This window comes from Acipenser ruthenus, chromosome 5, assembly GCF_902713425.1.
Source record: "Acipenser ruthenus chromosome 5, fAciRut3.2 maternal haplotype, whole genome shotgun sequence".
NCBI lineage: Eukaryota > Metazoa > Chordata > Actinopteri > Acipenseriformes > Acipenseridae > Acipenser > Acipenser ruthenus.
The window spans coordinates 59,964,988-59,983,565 of NC_081193.1; the positions used below are offsets into that span (position 1 = coordinate 59,964,988).

An 18,578-nucleotide genomic window follows, 5' to 3' on the forward strand; every position below is an offset into this window, starting at 1 on the left:
ATGTTTTATTGTATTCTTATTGCAGTAATACAATACACATTTCTGAGCAAAGTTGCGTTGTTTGAAAGAGAGATCATTCAATATCAGCAAGAGACTAATAATTACAGTTAAGTTTAAATGTGTAAAAGCCACCCAGTTACATATAGTTACCTGAAACTCAGTAAGAACGCAGTGCCAAACAACTCAGGTATTGTGAATGAGTACAAGCCGGACTAAGACAAAAGCCGCCAGATGGACCAGAGTAAACCAACTCCGACCGTCCCAAAACCGGTGTACAGATAATTCAATTGTAACAAAAATACATGATCGACACCTTACAGTCATAACCTGTTTAAAGGTTAACCCTTCACCAGCTGGAAAAAAACTGCTATACAGAAAATAAAAGGGGTGCAGAAGAGGCATACATTGACACCAAACAAAAACGTCGGTTTACAAAAGTAGAAACAGATACTTAAAACGTTCTTTATTGATCTTACAAACAACTTCTTTTTTTTTAACATGTATTTGTGTGCATGGTGCTCTGTACCATTCGGAAGAAGGATCTTCATTCTCGGTTCTGTTTAGTTTACATGTCAATTGTTGCCTATTTATTTTAATCGTAGCCTCTATTTTCATAAGGATTTCAATGCGTATGGTCACGTGACAGTACAGGGCCGCACTTTCTCTTAGGATGCAGTTTCTCATGCTACACCAGCACCAATCGACTCAGCTGCCCGCAGCTTACATAGAAACAAGAACCATCTTCATAGCACTTATAGTTTGTTTTATTCATTAAAATACACCTGGACTAAGACAAAACCCGCTGGACTGAATATTTAAAGGGGTCCTAAACCTGGCACCAACTGACTCCTCCTTGCCCCACAGCTTACATAGAAACAAGGTAAACTTGCAAGACGGTCCAAATTGTCTCTGCACGTGGTGCTGAAAGAACAGCTCTCCCGAATCAAGTCTGATCAAGTAGTGGGGCCTATTTCATTTTCTTTACTTTCAACATGACTTTTTTCCTACGGAAGCGTCCTAGTGCCAGTGAAAAAAAAAAAAAAATGTAAAATTTCCTAATAAGGACTTTTTATCTCCCACGTAAGACTTGTTATCTCCTAATTCTTTTAAACTCCTACGTATGACTTTTTAGTCCTAATTGGGAGACAAAAAGTCCTACGTAGGAGTTTAAAAGTCCTACCAAAGGAGATGTTTTTTTTTTTTTTTAATTGGCACTAATTAGTTTTACATTGCTAAATTAGTTTTGGCACTGTGTTCTTCCTGCGTTTCAGGTAACTATATTTAACTGGGTGGCTTTTACATGTTTAAACTTAACTGTGATTATGAGTCAAGCTGATATTGAATGATCTCTCATTTAAACAACTCACTCTGCTCAGAAATCTGTATTGTATTACTGTATTGTGGCGGTGTGCTTTTGCACTTAAAGGCAACAAAGGCAATTCACTCTCTATTTGTATTATACTGTATCTGTTAAATTTTCTTCGCCCGGGTGTCTCTGGACAGTTGACCAGCCAGGGCAGATGCAGAATTGACATAAAATTCGAAGATAATTCGGCATCTGCCCATGCAGCTGTGCACTTCGCAAACTGCCCGGGCATTTCGGCAACTGCTCGATTTTGGCATCAGTCCATAACACACACACACACACACACACACACACACATATATAAACCCTGCACTGGAAGACTCAAAAAGCTGTCTAACAAGGATGAGCAATACTTGAGGATAATATCCTTAAGGAATAGTAAACTGTTTTTACAAGTACAATTGTAGTATTTAAGTGGATCATAACAGTATATGCTACTTTTCGATTTGTTTCCTCTAAATGTTTTATGGTAAGCCTGATGTTAACATTGTACTTTAGCATGGACTGTGGCCAAATATTTTTTTTACTAAAATAGATAAAGAGCTGTTGGTGCTGCTTCGTTTTATTAACATGTTTAATATAATAGCAAACAGATACATGGCTTCCATCATATACAGGGGTTACAGTTTTGTTCAATGGGTTTCAACACCCCCACTATAAAAAATGTTCCAGCGTCACAGCTTCGAAATGCAAAAAAAAACAATTTTTGCCTAAAATTACGCAATCTATAAACTCTTCTCCTTCTCCTTGGATTTTCTGGTGTTTCCTCAATGATAATATCAGCTGCTACCAAGGTAAAATCCATGTTGAAAGTCAGAGTGACTCGATCTGAAGTGCTGTCACCCTTTCTATACTGGTGGATAGACTTATTGACCATTCTGAAGCAGGCAGAAAGCAAACTGGTGGAAGTTTAAATTATCCACCACTTTGGTCTTTGGAAAATTGACACAGATTCACATTATATATTCCGCCAAAAAGAAAACATCTGAACAACTAATGAACCAGACTAGTGGATAGATTCCCACCATGTTTTCTGTAGCTTTAGAAAAGACTCAATTGGAGGGAAAAACAGGTGCAGAAAAACCGGTTGAAATAACCCCCATAGTGTCTAAATTGAAGAGTAAATTACAATGACCCAAAACCTTATCTGGAGTGCTGGCATTTGTCTATAATCTGATCTCTTGATTTTATGCAAATATATTTAACCTTTCAGGTTGTGTGTATTACATGATTATGAGGACCCTCAGTATGGGTTTTAAGGCTCAATAAAATATATATCCACAGTAGGCCTCTTATGTTTCAGGACATAAAATACAGTTCTAAAGACTTATCTACAAAAACTTTTTTGAAGTTTTAATATAAAGTCATTTTGACAGTTTATACCTGTGGGAGTTCATGTCAAGAAATGCCAAAAAAGCAGAAGGTCCAGACAGTATAGTCAAATCTACAATTACACTACATAATTTTAGATTATGTGCACTTGAATAACTACAAGATGTCTAGCCAGGAGAGGTCTGCAAGAGAAGGACATCGAAAATTAATGCAAGACAGACCAACTCAAGCACGTCAATTTCAATAATGTCAGTTTTGTAATTACATCAGCTTAACTGGAAGAAAACTCTCATGAATGAATTACTTCTTTACTGGCAGCTATTAAAGAGCAGCTTGATACAGCTCTGAAGTTTTACAGTTGTCTTTTACTAATGTATGCGTCTTGTTTAGAATCCCTTTTCATATCAAAAAAGAACACAAAAATGCTTAACATAAAAAAGAACAGTAGCAGGCAGTTTACACTGCCTCCTGGTTTCTGATCGCATCATCAATTCCACATTTTTTAAATCCACTGATGGAAATGTCCGGTCTACTTTTAACATTTTCAAGCAAATTGGCTTCATCACTGCCATTCTCATATCCACTTTGATATCTGACACATTATTTCCCTTGTCCAGCTCTTCTTTAATCTGTTCTTTATACAAGTCTGACAGAGAGCAGGAGTGCTACGAGTACTGTATGCAACCCTCTGATTGGTGGAAGTATTATTGGCGATCCAATCAAAATAGCCAGTAAAGCTCAAATTAAAAAAAACCCTGAACCTTCTAACGCCCCCCCAAGCGCCCCCCAGTTTGAGAACCACTGGTCTAATCTACTGCGATTAGAAAAATAAACCGTAACAAAGTAGTATTGGTGGACTGTCAATCAAAACTAAAATTTGCAATTCACAGCTGACAGATTGTTTATCTAGAGGCAGGATGCAGCAGTAGCTCTGGCAATATGTCAGTGTTAAAGTCATGTGATTGCTCTGTTGGTTAGATGTGATCCTAAATACGTAAATTCATGACACTGAACAGAACTGAACAACCTGATTTGGCGAAACTATTCTGTACTATATTTTAATGACGATAAAAATATTGTCACAAATAAATGATATCGTTCCATTTATTTATTTATTTATTTTGGTCCACCCTTATCGTATGCATAACGTAAAAGGAACACATTATGCTTTGGACTGATCCATTTGATTTTCATAGTGAGGTCAGTAGTACTGATTTAATATTTGTATTACAGTATATTTCAGTTTTTAATTACAGAACTCCTATTATTTTATTGAATGTCAAGTCAACCATTTAATCAATCAGGCGTCACGTTAAACTTTAGAAAAGTTAATTTTAATTATGTTTGATGTACCCGATGTATAGACTGTTTTCGACACAGGCTTCACCTTGCTATCTGTAAGACATTTACCTCATTAACAATGTGAATGTACCCGTCTTTGTGTTATTTGAGATGGTTAACTAGTGTTACTATTCCGTTGTACTAAAGCAGCCTACAGACCAAGTGCCTTAGTTGTTTCGCTGTCATTCGCTGCCCTATTAGGGTGAGTCACGTTACACTAGCTATATTAAAAGTTGCTTACTTTTAATATTGAATATTAAACTATATTTACTTACCCAACATTTCTGTTGTTGTATGTTAATAAACGTGCTTTGTGTACATACAGTCCATGGCGAAAGAGTAAGTAACTTACTATGATCAAATGTATGTTTTTTTAACCCCCATTCATTGCCTTTATGCGTGAACAACCTTAGAAAGGAAAGCATATTATGTTTTGCAAATGATTGAAACGTACAGAATTAGAAGCGTTTTGGGCCTGTAGTATTATATAAAAGCAGCTTTTAAAAGTCTAGTTCTATATTTTAACATACAATTGCAAAAAATTAAAAAAAGTCTTGATCAGAATGTTAAATATACTGTGATATATCGTATATCACCTTGAACATCTAAAATATCATGATATATTTTTGGTGGTATATTGCCCACCCCTAATTGAGACAATTAAAATAAAAATAAAAGATTAACATCATTTAGATGTTTTATTTAACATGTAATCAAAGAAACTACAGAACAATATCACAAAAGTATACCGGAAGACAGCGTAATAGTAGTGCAGTATTTCATGTTGGATTTCAAGAAAAAATAAAATAATAATTGACTCGTGCTGGGCTCCACCAAAGGCTGGGCCCGGGTGCAGCTGCGTCCCTTGCTATCCCCCCTCCCCCTGCTAAGGAGTCTCAAATGCACTGTTAGATGTTTGATTGTCAACCTTGGTACATAAAGGCACATTATTAATAATCTAAACAGTGCCTCTGTTTAGATCAATTGAATGTACAGCAACATATTTTGGGGAAATTAACAAGAAGAGATTTGAGCTGCTCTTCCCGCTAAACAGAAGTCTGGTGAAGATTCTGCTGTTCTACAGATTCTACAGTTTCACTGTAGTTTTCCATACGTCTAGTTTAACTGTTTAAAAATGCATGAAGATCATGTTTTTGGGTTTTTTTTTTTACATACAGTTACTGTATGAAGACATTGCAGATTTCTATGTTGTATTTTGACTGTACCTGATAATTGTTTATGACAAGCTGCTGTGGTTTGAGGTAACCGTTTCTCTTTTAGCCCTGTTATGTACTAATATAAGTGTCTCCCTGCAGTGCGGTGACTGTTCTTTTGTAATGACTTGGCTATTTTCCTCTTTTGTCTTTTCTGTAAAGGTTTATGTTCACTTGAAAGAAGGGGCTGGTCCTGACAGTTTAGACACATTAAAGAACAAACCGCAGCTACACAGTTTAGTTGCAAAGCAGCTCTGTCAGAATCTTTCTGGGAAGAATTCTATCATTTTCACCGGCCCGAGCATCACCAGCCTCAACCTGTTTGAAGAGTTTGAGAAAAAAGGTTTGTGACTGAGCTACCATTTTTAAAAAATATATTTTTGTTGTTCAAATGGATGTCTGTACACCTTTGGTGTGTAGGAGAAATATACAAAAATTGCTAAACTGAAAGAAAAAAAGAAACAAGCAAACATTGTATTATTTAAAATACACAATTTAAGTATATTGATCCATATTTATCGTAGCCATTTTATTTTTATTTTTTTTTACTTCCATTCGCTACTGAGGTCTAACATGTGCTCTTTTGAAATAATGTATTACTGTAGGTATGAACGTTTATTCATGTTTTGCTAGCCTTTGTTTTGTGCACGTTTCAACTTTTCTCGGATATATTGTTTAGTTTCTTTTTCTTTTTCATTTGAACATTAAAATAATGATATAACTCTTGTGCATCCAACCATACCAGTATTCTAACTGCAAGCTTTGTTTATCTTTTAAAACACTATGGTTTTTACCTCCGAGGTAAATTCTTGGTGGTCCCCTCGTAAGCTCTGCTGTCTTGTAGACTCTGTTTATCTGTTTGCACTACATTCATTTCACCAGAGTGTCTTCTAGGCATGCTACTGGCTGAAAGCATGCCGGTCAACAGGGGAAGCAGCCATTTGGTTACTGACAGGAAAGAAGCCAGTAAAGGGATGTGGACAATTTCACTCTTTAGTTGAAATGACACAGGAAATACAAGACAGTTTGAAAGCATGGCTTGTAAACAAAGATTGTACTTTGTATGACAGAAACAGTAGAGTAAAAGATGTGCCAGCTTAATTTAAAACCAAACCAATGCCAATGTTGTTGTGTTTGGTTGCAATGGTGTTTATAGGACTTCCAAGCTGACATATAGTTAATTATAACAGGAAATACTTTGATCCCAAGCTCCTGTCTCTATCCCAAGAGTTCTTGTTGTTACTGCATCCAGCAGGGGGCCCAGGAGATCTGCATGACAGGTAGAATCTGGGATCCTGTAGTGGTTACAGTGGAGCCGAGAGTAAAACATTTTCTGGACATAACACTTTAAAGACCAGGGGCTGTTATCCATAATCATTCAGTCTATTGAACACTGCTTCTAACACAAAGCAGAGTTTCCATTGCAAACCTATGAGAGCAGAACACATTAAGATGCCACTAGGTGCATATAGGTCTGCTATGCACAGGTGATAAGGTTGTATTATATATTCTACTTATGGCATACGATTGTGCTGCCATTGCACCTTTATATTGAGCCATTGCAGTGTCATTAATGATAATTTGATGAGGCTTAAACAATGTAAATACAGTAGATGCCGGTTATTAGCAACCCTGATAAAGACAACTTTCGGTTATTAAGAACATTTTCATGGGAACCAATCCCATCCCATAGACTTTAATGTTAATGGAATTATGATATTAGCAACTGCACGCCGCTTATTGACAACTTTACTGCTAGTTGGCAGTGCTACAGAGTGCACTTGAATGATTTATGCGCATTCTTCATGCAGCTTTTATAACACACTGACTTCGCAACTGCGTATTTCTGGCAGACTGAGGCAGAATCGTGGCTTTGAACTGGCTACGAAGCTGCACACAAAATTGAGGAGGTGGTACCTTGTAAAAAGCAGACAACGTTGGACAATTTCTTATTTTAAAAGTGTGTTACTTAGAATTGATTGTAAGTACATGTGGCAATGCGCCCCGCCCCCTGTGTGCATTTGTGTTATGCGTTGTATGGTGCGTGTGTTAATGTTGGTGTATAGATTGGTACACGGGATATAAACGGGTCTGTGTTTCACGTGTATTTAAAAAGTGTAGATTTGTATTTAGGCATGAGGAGAGCACAAATCACTTCACGTGCTGGTTAAATGTAATATGTGAGCACGGGGTTGCACAGAATTAATTCACGTGCTGGGATTCAAGTGAATAATTAATTAGTAATTGAATCCCAGCACAACAGTATATATAGATGCACGTTTCATTCAGTCAGGGTTGGGTGTTCGGTGAGTGGAGAACGGGATTGGAGACGGAGGTCATTGTGAAAAGAAAGCGTAAATAGTTAAATCTGCTCACCGTGTTTTGTTCGTCTGTCTGTGCACTGTTTAGTTTGTTTTGTTTGTCTTTTTATTTTGGCGTATAGTGCCGTGTCCTGTGTTTTTGTTACAAACCTTTTATTTTCTGTTCTGTTTATTAAATGCTGAGCGAAAGCATTCGCTCAGCTCCACCAAACCACACCTCTCTGTTGTTTTATTTCCTGCATCTGGTCTGACGCCACCCACTCCGGCCGTCTTTGTGACAGTACAACACATATTTTTTATGTTTGCTTTACTCATTGTAAGGACAATTGTAGTACATCGTTGTGTAGTGCTATTTAAGCCTATTCCTTTTTTGTTTTACACACGCGTGAAGTAAACAGTTCTATGTTTGGGTATTTCGTGTTTCTCATGTTAATTTTTTAACACTTAAAAAACATGCATTTCAGTGCCATATTAGTACAGTATATATCGTTCCATATAAATACACTCAAACTGGTTTGTTTCACTTATTGTCAACTTTCAGTTAATGACAACTTTTTGTTGCTTGTGATGAACTGACAAAGCAAATTTGTATTCACCTTACAAGAAAAATAGTGTATTGCTATATCCTTAAAGAAAAAAATTCCTGAAATACAGGTCAAAAGATGAAGCACTGGTCACAGCTCATGTCATCTGGCTTTACTTACAGCTTTAGATAAACCTTCAGCTGGCATCCTCCTAGGGAATTCTGCAGGATTTCATGATAAAGCAAACACTGATGTTCACTGCTGGTCTCTTCTGCAGATATATACTGCTGCGGGCTTCTCAGCTCAAGAAAAAGTGACTGCACAGGCCTTCCACAGTCCATGTTAACCAACCATGATGCTCCACAGAGGAGAGGACAGTACAAAACCAAGATGAAAGGAAACATGTCCTTGATCTGCTGGTATAATAAAGGCCATTTCCGCTTTCTCACCAATGCTTACTCTCCAAGCAAACAAGGTCAGTAATGAAACTATATAAAGTTTAGATTTGTATTCTTGCATTTTATTCATATTTAGATTATCACAGTGTAGTACAATTTATTCACTGTGTCATTCCATATGAAATTCTTACACATTTGTATTCATCACTTTGAATTTGCAAATGGGTGCGTTTAGTATATGGAAAACAAAGCAAACTAATGACAAGTCTCCCAATCTATAAACAGTAACGCTAAGATATTGAGCAAACTATTATTAAAATTGATATGGATATTCTGTTATCACCCAGGAAGCGGTTCAAGAACAAACGTAATTAACAAAAAGGTTTTCACAAGGTTGCATTTATGAATTTTTTTTTTACAAAACTGTAAAGATACTTTTTTGTGATTTTTTTTTTTTTTTTTTAAACAGGCTACAATAAGTTAACCAGTATGTTTAGGGTAAGGGTTAACTGTGGAAGAATGGAGCTTGCAGCATACATACTGTTTCATTATATTGTCTTGTATGGGAATTATGATCTATGTTTCCATGAAAGCTTGTGAACAATTTGTTGGATGGATTTGAAAATGTACATACATCTTCATAATAATGGGCAGACAAAATACGCACAATTGCAGATTGTAGCGTATTTAGCGTGTCACCCCTAAATTGTATTATTTTATTTATTTCTTAGCTGACGCACTTGTCCAGTGCGACTTACAGTTATTACAAAATATCACAGTACGAAGCATCACATTAAAAATATCTTGTTACAGAATATCACATTACAGATAAGAGCAGTTATAAATGGCCATAATCATTTGCGAGCACACGTTGTCGTGATTACCACATTAGGCAATTTCCATCTAGTTTAGGATACAATTGAGGTACACTTTAATTCATTTAAAGTTTTTAATCCAAATTCAGCAACACAAATTAAGCAGAAATGGAGTTAAGCCTCTTAAACTTGTATTTCTGCTGTCAGATGTTAGGTAATAGAAATGGGGTGGTGTCAGTGGGATGGCTGCAGGGGTGACGTCAGACCAGGGAAATGACACTATAACAAGTAATGGCGGGGCAAAACTGAGACGCTGCGACACTCAGTGTTTTATTAACAAAAATAAAATAAAAGGTTTGAACAAAGTAGCACACGGCACTTTGGGCCAAAATAAATAGACACACAAAACAGACTAACACTAAACAGTAACAAGTATTGTGCTGGTTTAATAACCAGCATGCTTAGCAGTTGTTATTTTTATTCATAATTCTCCTACCTCTCTCCCGTTCTTACGCCCTGAACACACAAACCTGTGTGCATGAAAACTGACTCTTTTGCAGCTGTATCGAGACTCGATTGCTAATCAATCATTCAATTGGAATATCGGTAAATCTGCACGTGAACTAATTGTGCTCCCCGTGCTTCCATCCTAATTCCCATTTTGATCTGCACATGGAGTGATTGTGCAATCCCCATGCCTAAATACAATTATACATTTTACATCACCTGTGCTACATAACCCACACTCTGTGTACCAATACCTACCCCAACAATAACACGCCACATGCAACATATAACACAAAATACACACAGGGGCGGGGGCACCCCGCCACAGGTGGGCTTCTGGATCTCCATTTTAGAGTTCATCTTGTGGTATATTGCAGTAGGTGCCCCAGTTCTTCAGACTGTTCTGTTTTGGAGATTGCACATACTGTATACACTTTTACCTATATCTTGGAAACTGCAATTACATTTATTATGGGAATTCCTCAGAATCCAGACACTTTTTCCATGTTATGTATTTTTTGGTTGATCAGAAATAAATGTAACCCTCTTAGGAGTGATAATCAAGAGGAAAAGCGGTGAAGTCCCCTGTCCTTTAGCAGTAGAAGCCTTTGCAGCACATCTGAGCTACATCTGCAAGTATGATGACAAGTACAGCAAGTAAGTGATTGTTTGTGATGCACAGAATACACAGAATTTAAAGTGGCTGTAGAGAAGAAAATAATCCCATAAAGTTTACCTGTCGAGTACTTCCATTCACTTTATAGTACTGTAGAAAAAAAAAAAACCTGTTACAGCAAACATGTCATCTCATTTTAAAACAAGATATCTGGTATTACACTGGCTTATAGAAGTCACTGTCAAGCCACGTTTTTGGCAGTACTGTATTGCATTTCACTTGCAGAGTGGGAGTGAAATTGCCCCCACCCCATTTTTCCTGTCAGTAACGAACCAGCGTCTGTACCCAATGACTCGCCTAGTAGAAGCACAGAGGTTGAAGTTAAGGGTCATGGAAGCGTGGTTCAATCCAATTTAACTGAGGATCCACAAGGAGCTCTGTACTGGCTCCTGCAGAACAGGATGGAAAATCAGATGCCTCAATGCATTTCAACAACCACTATTGGACAGGCAGAAGCTTCCTGGGCTGGGATCCTTCCTCCAGGGTTCAGTAATATCCAACTCTTAAGCTCAGTGGGTGAAAAGAGGATTTCCTCCACAATGAAAACGGAGATGACCCATTGGTCTTCAGTCGTTAGTGGGTTACTGCAGTGGGGCGACATTCAAATTGGGCATTACACATTAGGCGATATAAAGCTATTTGTTGATAGTTAGCAAACAAACAAAGAAATAAGTGTGATATGAAATACTGTTTAACGCAAGTACTATTCATTTACATGGCATTGCACCATTTCCCCTAGTTGTGATTTTAAAGTCTGGTAGCTTGGCAAACAAGCCCTTAACACTTTAATCAATAGTGTTATGTATAGCATTGATCTGAATTACATGTATTGAGTGTACCTGCACTGTGGCATCTTAAACTTGGCTCATAAGAATGTCACCAAATGAATTAATAGTTGACACTAATCGAGTATGATGTCATATTTGCACTAAAGAAATATCTATGTGCTACAGGACCTAATGTACCCAAATATATACTGTAAATGTAATACCCTTGTTAACTCTAATGCATATAAATCATGTTTAATCTGTTCACAGGTATTTCATTTTCCACAAACCCAACAAGACTTGGCAGCAAGTATTTTGGTTGACAATAAGCATAGTTATAAATAACGCCTATATCCAATACAAGATGTCTGATGCCTATCACATGAAGCGCTACAGCAGAGCACAGTTTGGTGAGAGACTTGTTAGAGAACTGCTGGGTTTAGAGGACTGCTCCCCCACACAATGATGCACTGATGTGCACTCCCATGCATTTGTGAAGAAAGAGGTACTTGCATTTGTTGGAAAGCTCCAAAAGACTCTGGGCAAATTGTAAAGGTGTCAACATCACCAGGACTGAAGAATGCAGCTCTTCCAAACTTGATAACACTTGTCATTCTCTGTGCAGTAATGCAGGACACAAGATAACCATATGTTTCAATAATCTCAGTATGTAGGTTGCATGGTGAAAAGTAAAACCCAACTATGTATTTTTCCTAATTTTTTTTTTGTTTATATATTTTAAAAAATCACGTTTTAGTCTTTTCATTTTATTATTTGTAGTATACACTTTTGAAATGCAAGTAAAAAATGATGTTTGGGTTTTGTGACTACCCATAGTGAAAGGGCACGTAGCAATATATGTCTATATATATAAATGAATGCACATACTATATATCCATATCAAATCTGTTGTGTGCTATGAAAAGGCAGATAACCATGTGTGAAAGTACTGGAACAACATATACAGCACACACTAAATTATATATGCAGTAACAATTCATATACGCATTGTGTACTTTTCCGATTGGTTAGCTGGTGGGTTAAGACAATCATAACCTTCTATATCACCAGAGCTGACAAGCCATTCACAATCTGCTCAAAACAAAGAAATTCAGACTTGTGTATTGTATGTAATGCTGTTGTTTAAATGTGAGGTGGGTATAAAGCAGTTAATGGTTTGCCTAACCAGTTTACTTGATGTGACACCTTCTGTCATCGACCTAAATGTACTGAAAGTACCTGTATGCAGTCAGCTTTTTTGTATACACATGTGTAATGGTGGCTTTCTTCTGTTCACTTTGAATTGGACTCACAGCTATTATTATTCTGAAAAGAGATTTTAAATTTGCTTAAAGGTGCCCCAGCGACAAAGCTTTTTATTTTGATGCTTATCCCAATGGCATTGTGTGGTGTTGAACTAAATTAAGAAGAATGTGACCCTGATATCTTTTTGAGAAATACAATTAACTGAACTGTTTGTTTTAAAACCAGTAACAATGAAGTTAACATAAACACTCAAAAGTTAGTCTAAGTTGTTATACTAGATTTGTATCACTTATTTTATTATGCAGTACAAAGAAGCAAAGGCTTTTATAAATCAGGCACATACATAGACTTTTTTCATAGTCTCTACAGTTAAAACCAAGAGCAGGCCTGTTGCCACTCCATGTTTTGTTGACAGTGAGGTTTGGTGGATGAAGTGAAGGCCTGTTTGTGAATTGCTCAGTGTATCACCAATGGAGGAAGTGCTGTCTGACAATGCATGGAAGTATATTTCTGTTTCTCAAATTGTCTCAGAATGCTCATGTTGTACTTTTATTTCTTTACAGAAGTAAAACTAAATATGTTTGAAGTATATATCGATTCCTGATCAAAGTTGCGACAAATTACTTTATTAGAATTTGTGGAAAGACCACATATCTATTTGGCAAAACTGATCTGAGCCTGCTGGGTACATTTTAGTACCGCCTCAATGTGCTCAAAATGTGTGTAGCCGAATGTAAAACACTTCAACAAAGTTTCCTGTCTTCAGTCTGTCTATCTTTGGATTTAGCTGGAAGTGAACACAGTCTGGAAGGATTCCAGTTTAAATGTGTATTGCCCTAATATTAATTAAAGTAGTGCATGTTTCTGGAATATAATGCAACATAGGAATGAATTTGATCCCAAAGTCTTAATTTAGTGTTTCATGAATCTCTAAGTCTTATATGCTATATGCTAAACTTGCCAATGTATGCAAGCAACATACTTATCTCCCCACATAGGATATAAAGAACACATAATTATTGACCCTGAACTTATTCCTTCTGTGGACAACTTTCCATGCAGTGTTTGATAAATTCCAGTGAAATATCAAATCTGTTATAAAATATTAAGTCTAATTGATAATACAATGCTCCTGCCTCGTAAACAACAAAAGTAAATGTAAATGAGGAGAGTTGGATCAGAAGCCATAAATGTTCAGTACCATCAGTGACCAATAATTCAGGTTTCACTGCAGTTTAACTTCTGTCCTGAATACATGCTTTTTAAAGCTAAAAAATTTGATTTTATGGAACGTTTTTCAATTTAAAGGTTCAATAAAACAAACCTTTCTGATATGTTTTTGCGTTTGAGAATACAGTCCAAGACAGATGCTTTCCTGGAGAATGTGAGTATGGGCCTGTTTTTCCCCAAAGTGGATCAATCACCTATGTAACACATTTACTACCGAGGGGGCAATTTGCCTGTGAATTGCCCATAGGGGAAATATAGGCCATTATGTTTACACAGTATGTGATGCAGCTGGTCCAGTATATTTGTAGTTGGTTCTCCTTTTGTAAAGTGAGTGGCACATCAACTGAATGATACATCAACATCAATTGGATTAAGGCACTTTCCCAACAACTTTAATAACTGTTCCCCCTCTCTCTCTGGGGAAACAGTGACCAAAGCTGCAAGATTAAATCAATGCAAGAATTTAGCTTTTTGCGTGCTGTCATCTTAGAAGTTTAGGCTGAAATTCAGGGGAGCAATTATTGAATGATTGCTCTCTCATTAGGATTATTGAATAATTTTTCTCTCATCAGATAACTTTCTCGTATGTTATAGAAATCTCAGGTAAAGTCACCTGGGCATTGCCATCGCAATCCCAGTTATAATCCTAAAACAGACACCACTTTTCGTTTTATTTCTGCAGTCTGTGCTTCCCCAGATGTCGCCAGGCTTATGCTTACATTGTTACATTTTTCTGTGCTTTGGTTGTGAGAAACTTTGTAGGAGCGGTTCACTCTGGTTTGTCTGTCATTTTTTTTTTTTTTGGGGGGGGGGGGGCTGCAATGCCTCTCCACTTATGTTCTGCCGTGATCTGTGTTTTGTTGTGCTTTTACTTGTTTGTACAGTTTGTACGGTCCTGAGCCAGTAATATCCTCAGCAGCGGTTATTACCTAATTGTGGTTTATAACAGAAGGAATACCCTCGGCAGGGTCATTACCTGAGTTTGGTCAGTAATACCCTCGGCAGCTGGCACTACCTGAGTTTGGTCAGTAATACCCTCGGCAGTGGTCATTACCTGATTTTGGTTTATAAATGGCAGGAATACCCTCGGCAGGGTCATTACCTGAGTTTCACCACGTAAACATTAACCAGTACCTTATCATTTCTGATATCTATTCGGCCAAACAGAATATTGCTTGTATGCCCGGTGTGGGGGCCATCTCTCTGCCAGTTTCCTCCCACAAGGTTTTTTTTCCATCTCTGCTGAGTGGTGAGATTAGTCCATAATTATTTCACTGGTTGCCTACGAGGGCTTGAGAGTGAAAGGGTTGGCGTGATGGACAGCGAGCTTGGGCGCGTGTGAGCGTTTGTGTGACAATGGTGTTAGAACAGGCTGGACAGATCCCTGTACTCAAGTCAGTTAGCATCCTCTGGCTGCTGGGCGACAAGGAGAATGAAAGACAAACCTCTGGAAACCTCTGGTGGACCTGGCGGAGAGGGACTGGTGACCTGCACAGCTGAAGAGGACCAGCTCCCTATGGTTTTAATCAGGTGCTGGATGACTCCAGTGTGTGTTGCATAAGTGGCTGCTACTACCCGGAAGGAGTGGGGAGAATAAAACTGAGGGGAGAGCCCGGACCCGGACAGAATGATGTTGAGTTGGGAAGCAAACCAATGTCTTGTAATGACGGTTCTTGAAGAGTGGATGAAGAAATGATCTGAAGGGAGAAGAGTTCCTGGTGGCAAGGTACTTGGTTAGGGCAGAACTAGGACAGAGAGGAGAGTCAATTTTTGAGAACTGAACGCACTGACCTTGATGTAACTGGTCTGTTTTCGAAGTCCTGATGATTTCCATTACACGAGAGTAGATGTTAAAACTTCATGCTGATTTGAACTCGGCTCTCGCCAAGATAAGCACCAACTAAGACGTAGCTTTACAGTAAACTAATGTGATCCATATGCGTCTCCATCCATTTACGTTTCCTTCCATATGATGATGTAGATATCCTTCTGTCTGGTGTTAATGGCTGAAGTGTAATGCTGGCTCCAGGGATCAGCTTATTTTGCCTCCCTGGCGCATCAGCACACACAACGGCTGCGATGCTGGCTCCGGGGATCAACCAAAGTGCGGCCTCCCCAGCGCATCAGCATGACAACCGTCTGGATTGAGCTAAGTAGGGTACATCTCTGGGGTTTTCAAGTGGGCACCTTCCATCCTCAGTGTTTCGTCGACTAGCCCACGACACCTCAAGAGGGCTCGACGGTGATTCTGGCGTCCCAGCATCACCCCCCTCCGTCCCCCACTCAACTCAGCCCAGCTTACTTACCTGTCCCCAGCCAGAATCTTTCCGTCTCAACCACAGCCAGTTGCTGCTCCTCTCTGCTGCTTCAGATAAGTTCTTCACTGTGCGACGCAACTCTTGGCCACTGAATCCAACGTCTCTGAGAAACCGGGTTGTAGAGTGTGCCACAAATCCTCGACAACCCACTTCCACTGGGTAAACCCGAACTCTCCATCCTCGCTGTTCCGCTTCAGTGGCTAGTTGAGCATACCGCAGTTTCTTCCTCTCATACGCCTCATCTACAGCGTCCTCCCATGGCACTGTTAACTCTACCAGGTGAACAAGGCGTGCTGATCCAGACCACAAGACAATATCTGGTCGAAGGTTAGTGGTGGCAATCTCAGGTGGAAAAATAAGCCGTTGACCAACATCTGCCAGCATATTCCAGTCTCTAGCAGCTTCCAGTTATCCTGGGCGAGGATTGGTTTTAACACCTTTTCTTGGTGGTTGCTCTCCTGGGCGGAGGAATGTTGTCTTTTGTGTGTAATGTTTTGATGGAACAGGTGGCAACTTATTGGTCATGTTACGCTTGTCTTCCAATGCTAAGGCCAAACCTCGCAGCACCTGGTCATGGCGCCAAGTAAACCGTCCTTGGCTAAGAGCCACCTTACATCCTGTCAAAATGTGCCTTAATGTTGCAGGTGATGAACACAAAGGACATGAGGGATCCTCTCCTACCCAGAGGTTTAGGTTCTGTGGTGATGGGAGAACATCATATGTTGACCTGATGAGGAAACTGATCCTGCTCTGTTCCATTGACCATAGGTCTTGCCAGCCAATCTTGCGTTGTTCCACACTCTCCCATCTCATCCATTCTCCCTGTTTGGCCTGGGAAATGGCCTTTATACACCTCATCCTCTCCTCCTGCTTTTGCACCTCATTGACTACCAGCTTCCTTCTTTGAGCTGGGGCCGCCTTGTGCCATGTAGGAGGAGTTGAACTGAAACCAAGACCCCCTCTTCCATGCTGAACTTGCCCCATGATATCACCAATTCGAAGGGCAGCCTTTGCATCTTCCACAGCTTTCTTTGCCGCCCACTTTCTTCCAGTTTTCAACACAGGTGCTGCCTCCCTTACGCATTTATCGCGTGACTCTACTAATGTCATTTCCAGTCTGACCTTGGCGCACTTAAACTCCTCGGTTAGAGCAGAGACTGGTAGCTGCAGTATTCCTTTACCATAAAGTCCCACTCTGCTGAGGCAGCGTGGAACTCCCAACCATTTCCTGATGTATGAACTGATTAAAGCTTCCAGCTTCTCTACTGTTGTCAAAGAAACCTCGTACACAGTCAGTGGCCACAGCAACCTCGGCAGTAGACCAAACTGAAAGCACCAGAGTTTTAGTTTACCTGGTAGAGCGCAGCTGTCTATGCTCTTCAACCCTTCCACTGCTTGTTGTCTAACTTCTCCCACACAAACTGTGTCCTTTAGATCCCCGTCGTACCATCTCCCAAGACTCTTCACTGGCTTCTCAGACACTGTTGGTATTGCCTCACCATTAATGAAGAATGTTTTATCTACTACTTTGCCTTTAATTATAGAGATGCTCCTTGATTTAGTGGGCTTGAATTGCATTCGTGCCCATTCAATGTTATTGGTTAATTTGCCCAATAATCGATTAGTGCAGGCTACTGTTGTAGTCATGGTTGTCATGTCATCCATGTATGCTCGAATTGGTGGTAGTCGCATTCCAGAAGCCAAGCGCTCTCCTCCTACTACCCATTTTGATGCCCTAATGATTACTTCCATTGCCATGGTAAAAGCCAGTGGAGAAATGGTGCATCCTGCCATTATTCCAACCTCTAGGCATTGCCATGTAGTGCTGAATTCTGAAGTTGAAAAACTGAATTGCAAATCTCCAAAATAGGCTTTCACTAAATTTGTTATTGTCATCGGTACACTGAAAAAATCAAATGCTGCCCAAAGTAGTTCATGTGGCACTGAACCATATGCATTAGCCAAATCCAGGAATGTCACATGGAGCTCCTTCCTCTCCTTTTTAGCTGATTGAATTTGTTGCCAGATCACATTGATGTGTTCTAAGCAACCTGGGAAACCTGGAATGCCCGCTTTTTGTATTGAAGTGTCAATGAAGCAGTTCTTTAATAGGTAAGCTGACAATCTCTGAGCAATAATGCTGAAGAAAATCTTGCCTTCTACGTTTAATAGGGAAATGGGACGAAACTGACTGATGCTTGTAGAATCTTTTTCTTTAGGTATAAAGACTCCACCTGCTCGGCGCCATGCTCTTGGTACAACCTGTTTTTCCCATGCCACTTTCATCAATTTCCACAGAATTCGTAGAACTCCTGAAGCACTCTTGTACACTCTGTACGGAACTCCATTAGGCCCTGGAGATGATGAACCCCTTGCTTTTTTCACAGCTTGCTCTATTTCTTTCCACTTAGGTGCACAGTCCTCCATTTGGTATTCTGGTGGATTGATAGGTGGGATGTCTGACGGAATTGACATAGGCTCCTGCCTTTTTGAATCTGTATGT

General features: G+C 39.1%; 1 protein-coding gene across 1 annotated transcript in view; it reads left to right on the top strand.

The window, feature by feature from the left end:
• The window catches only part of LOC117402709 (piggyBac transposable element-derived protein 5-like), a 64,247-nt gene extending 47,733 nt beyond the window's left edge, over positions 1 to 16,514 (top strand). The window contains exons 4-7 of the mRNA XM_034004101.3: positions 5,416 to 5,596; positions 8,376 to 8,573; positions 10,370 to 10,475; positions 11,532 to 16,514. Coding sequence (XP_033859992.3) covers positions 5,416 to 5,596; positions 8,376 to 8,573; positions 10,370 to 10,475; positions 11,532 to 11,727 — 681 coding nt within the window. The 3' untranslated portion in view covers positions 11,728 to 16,514. The remainder of the gene's footprint in view (positions 1 to 5,415; positions 5,597 to 8,375; positions 8,574 to 10,369; positions 10,476 to 11,531) is intronic.
• The last annotated feature ends 2,064 nt before the right edge of the window (positions 16,515 to 18,578 follow it).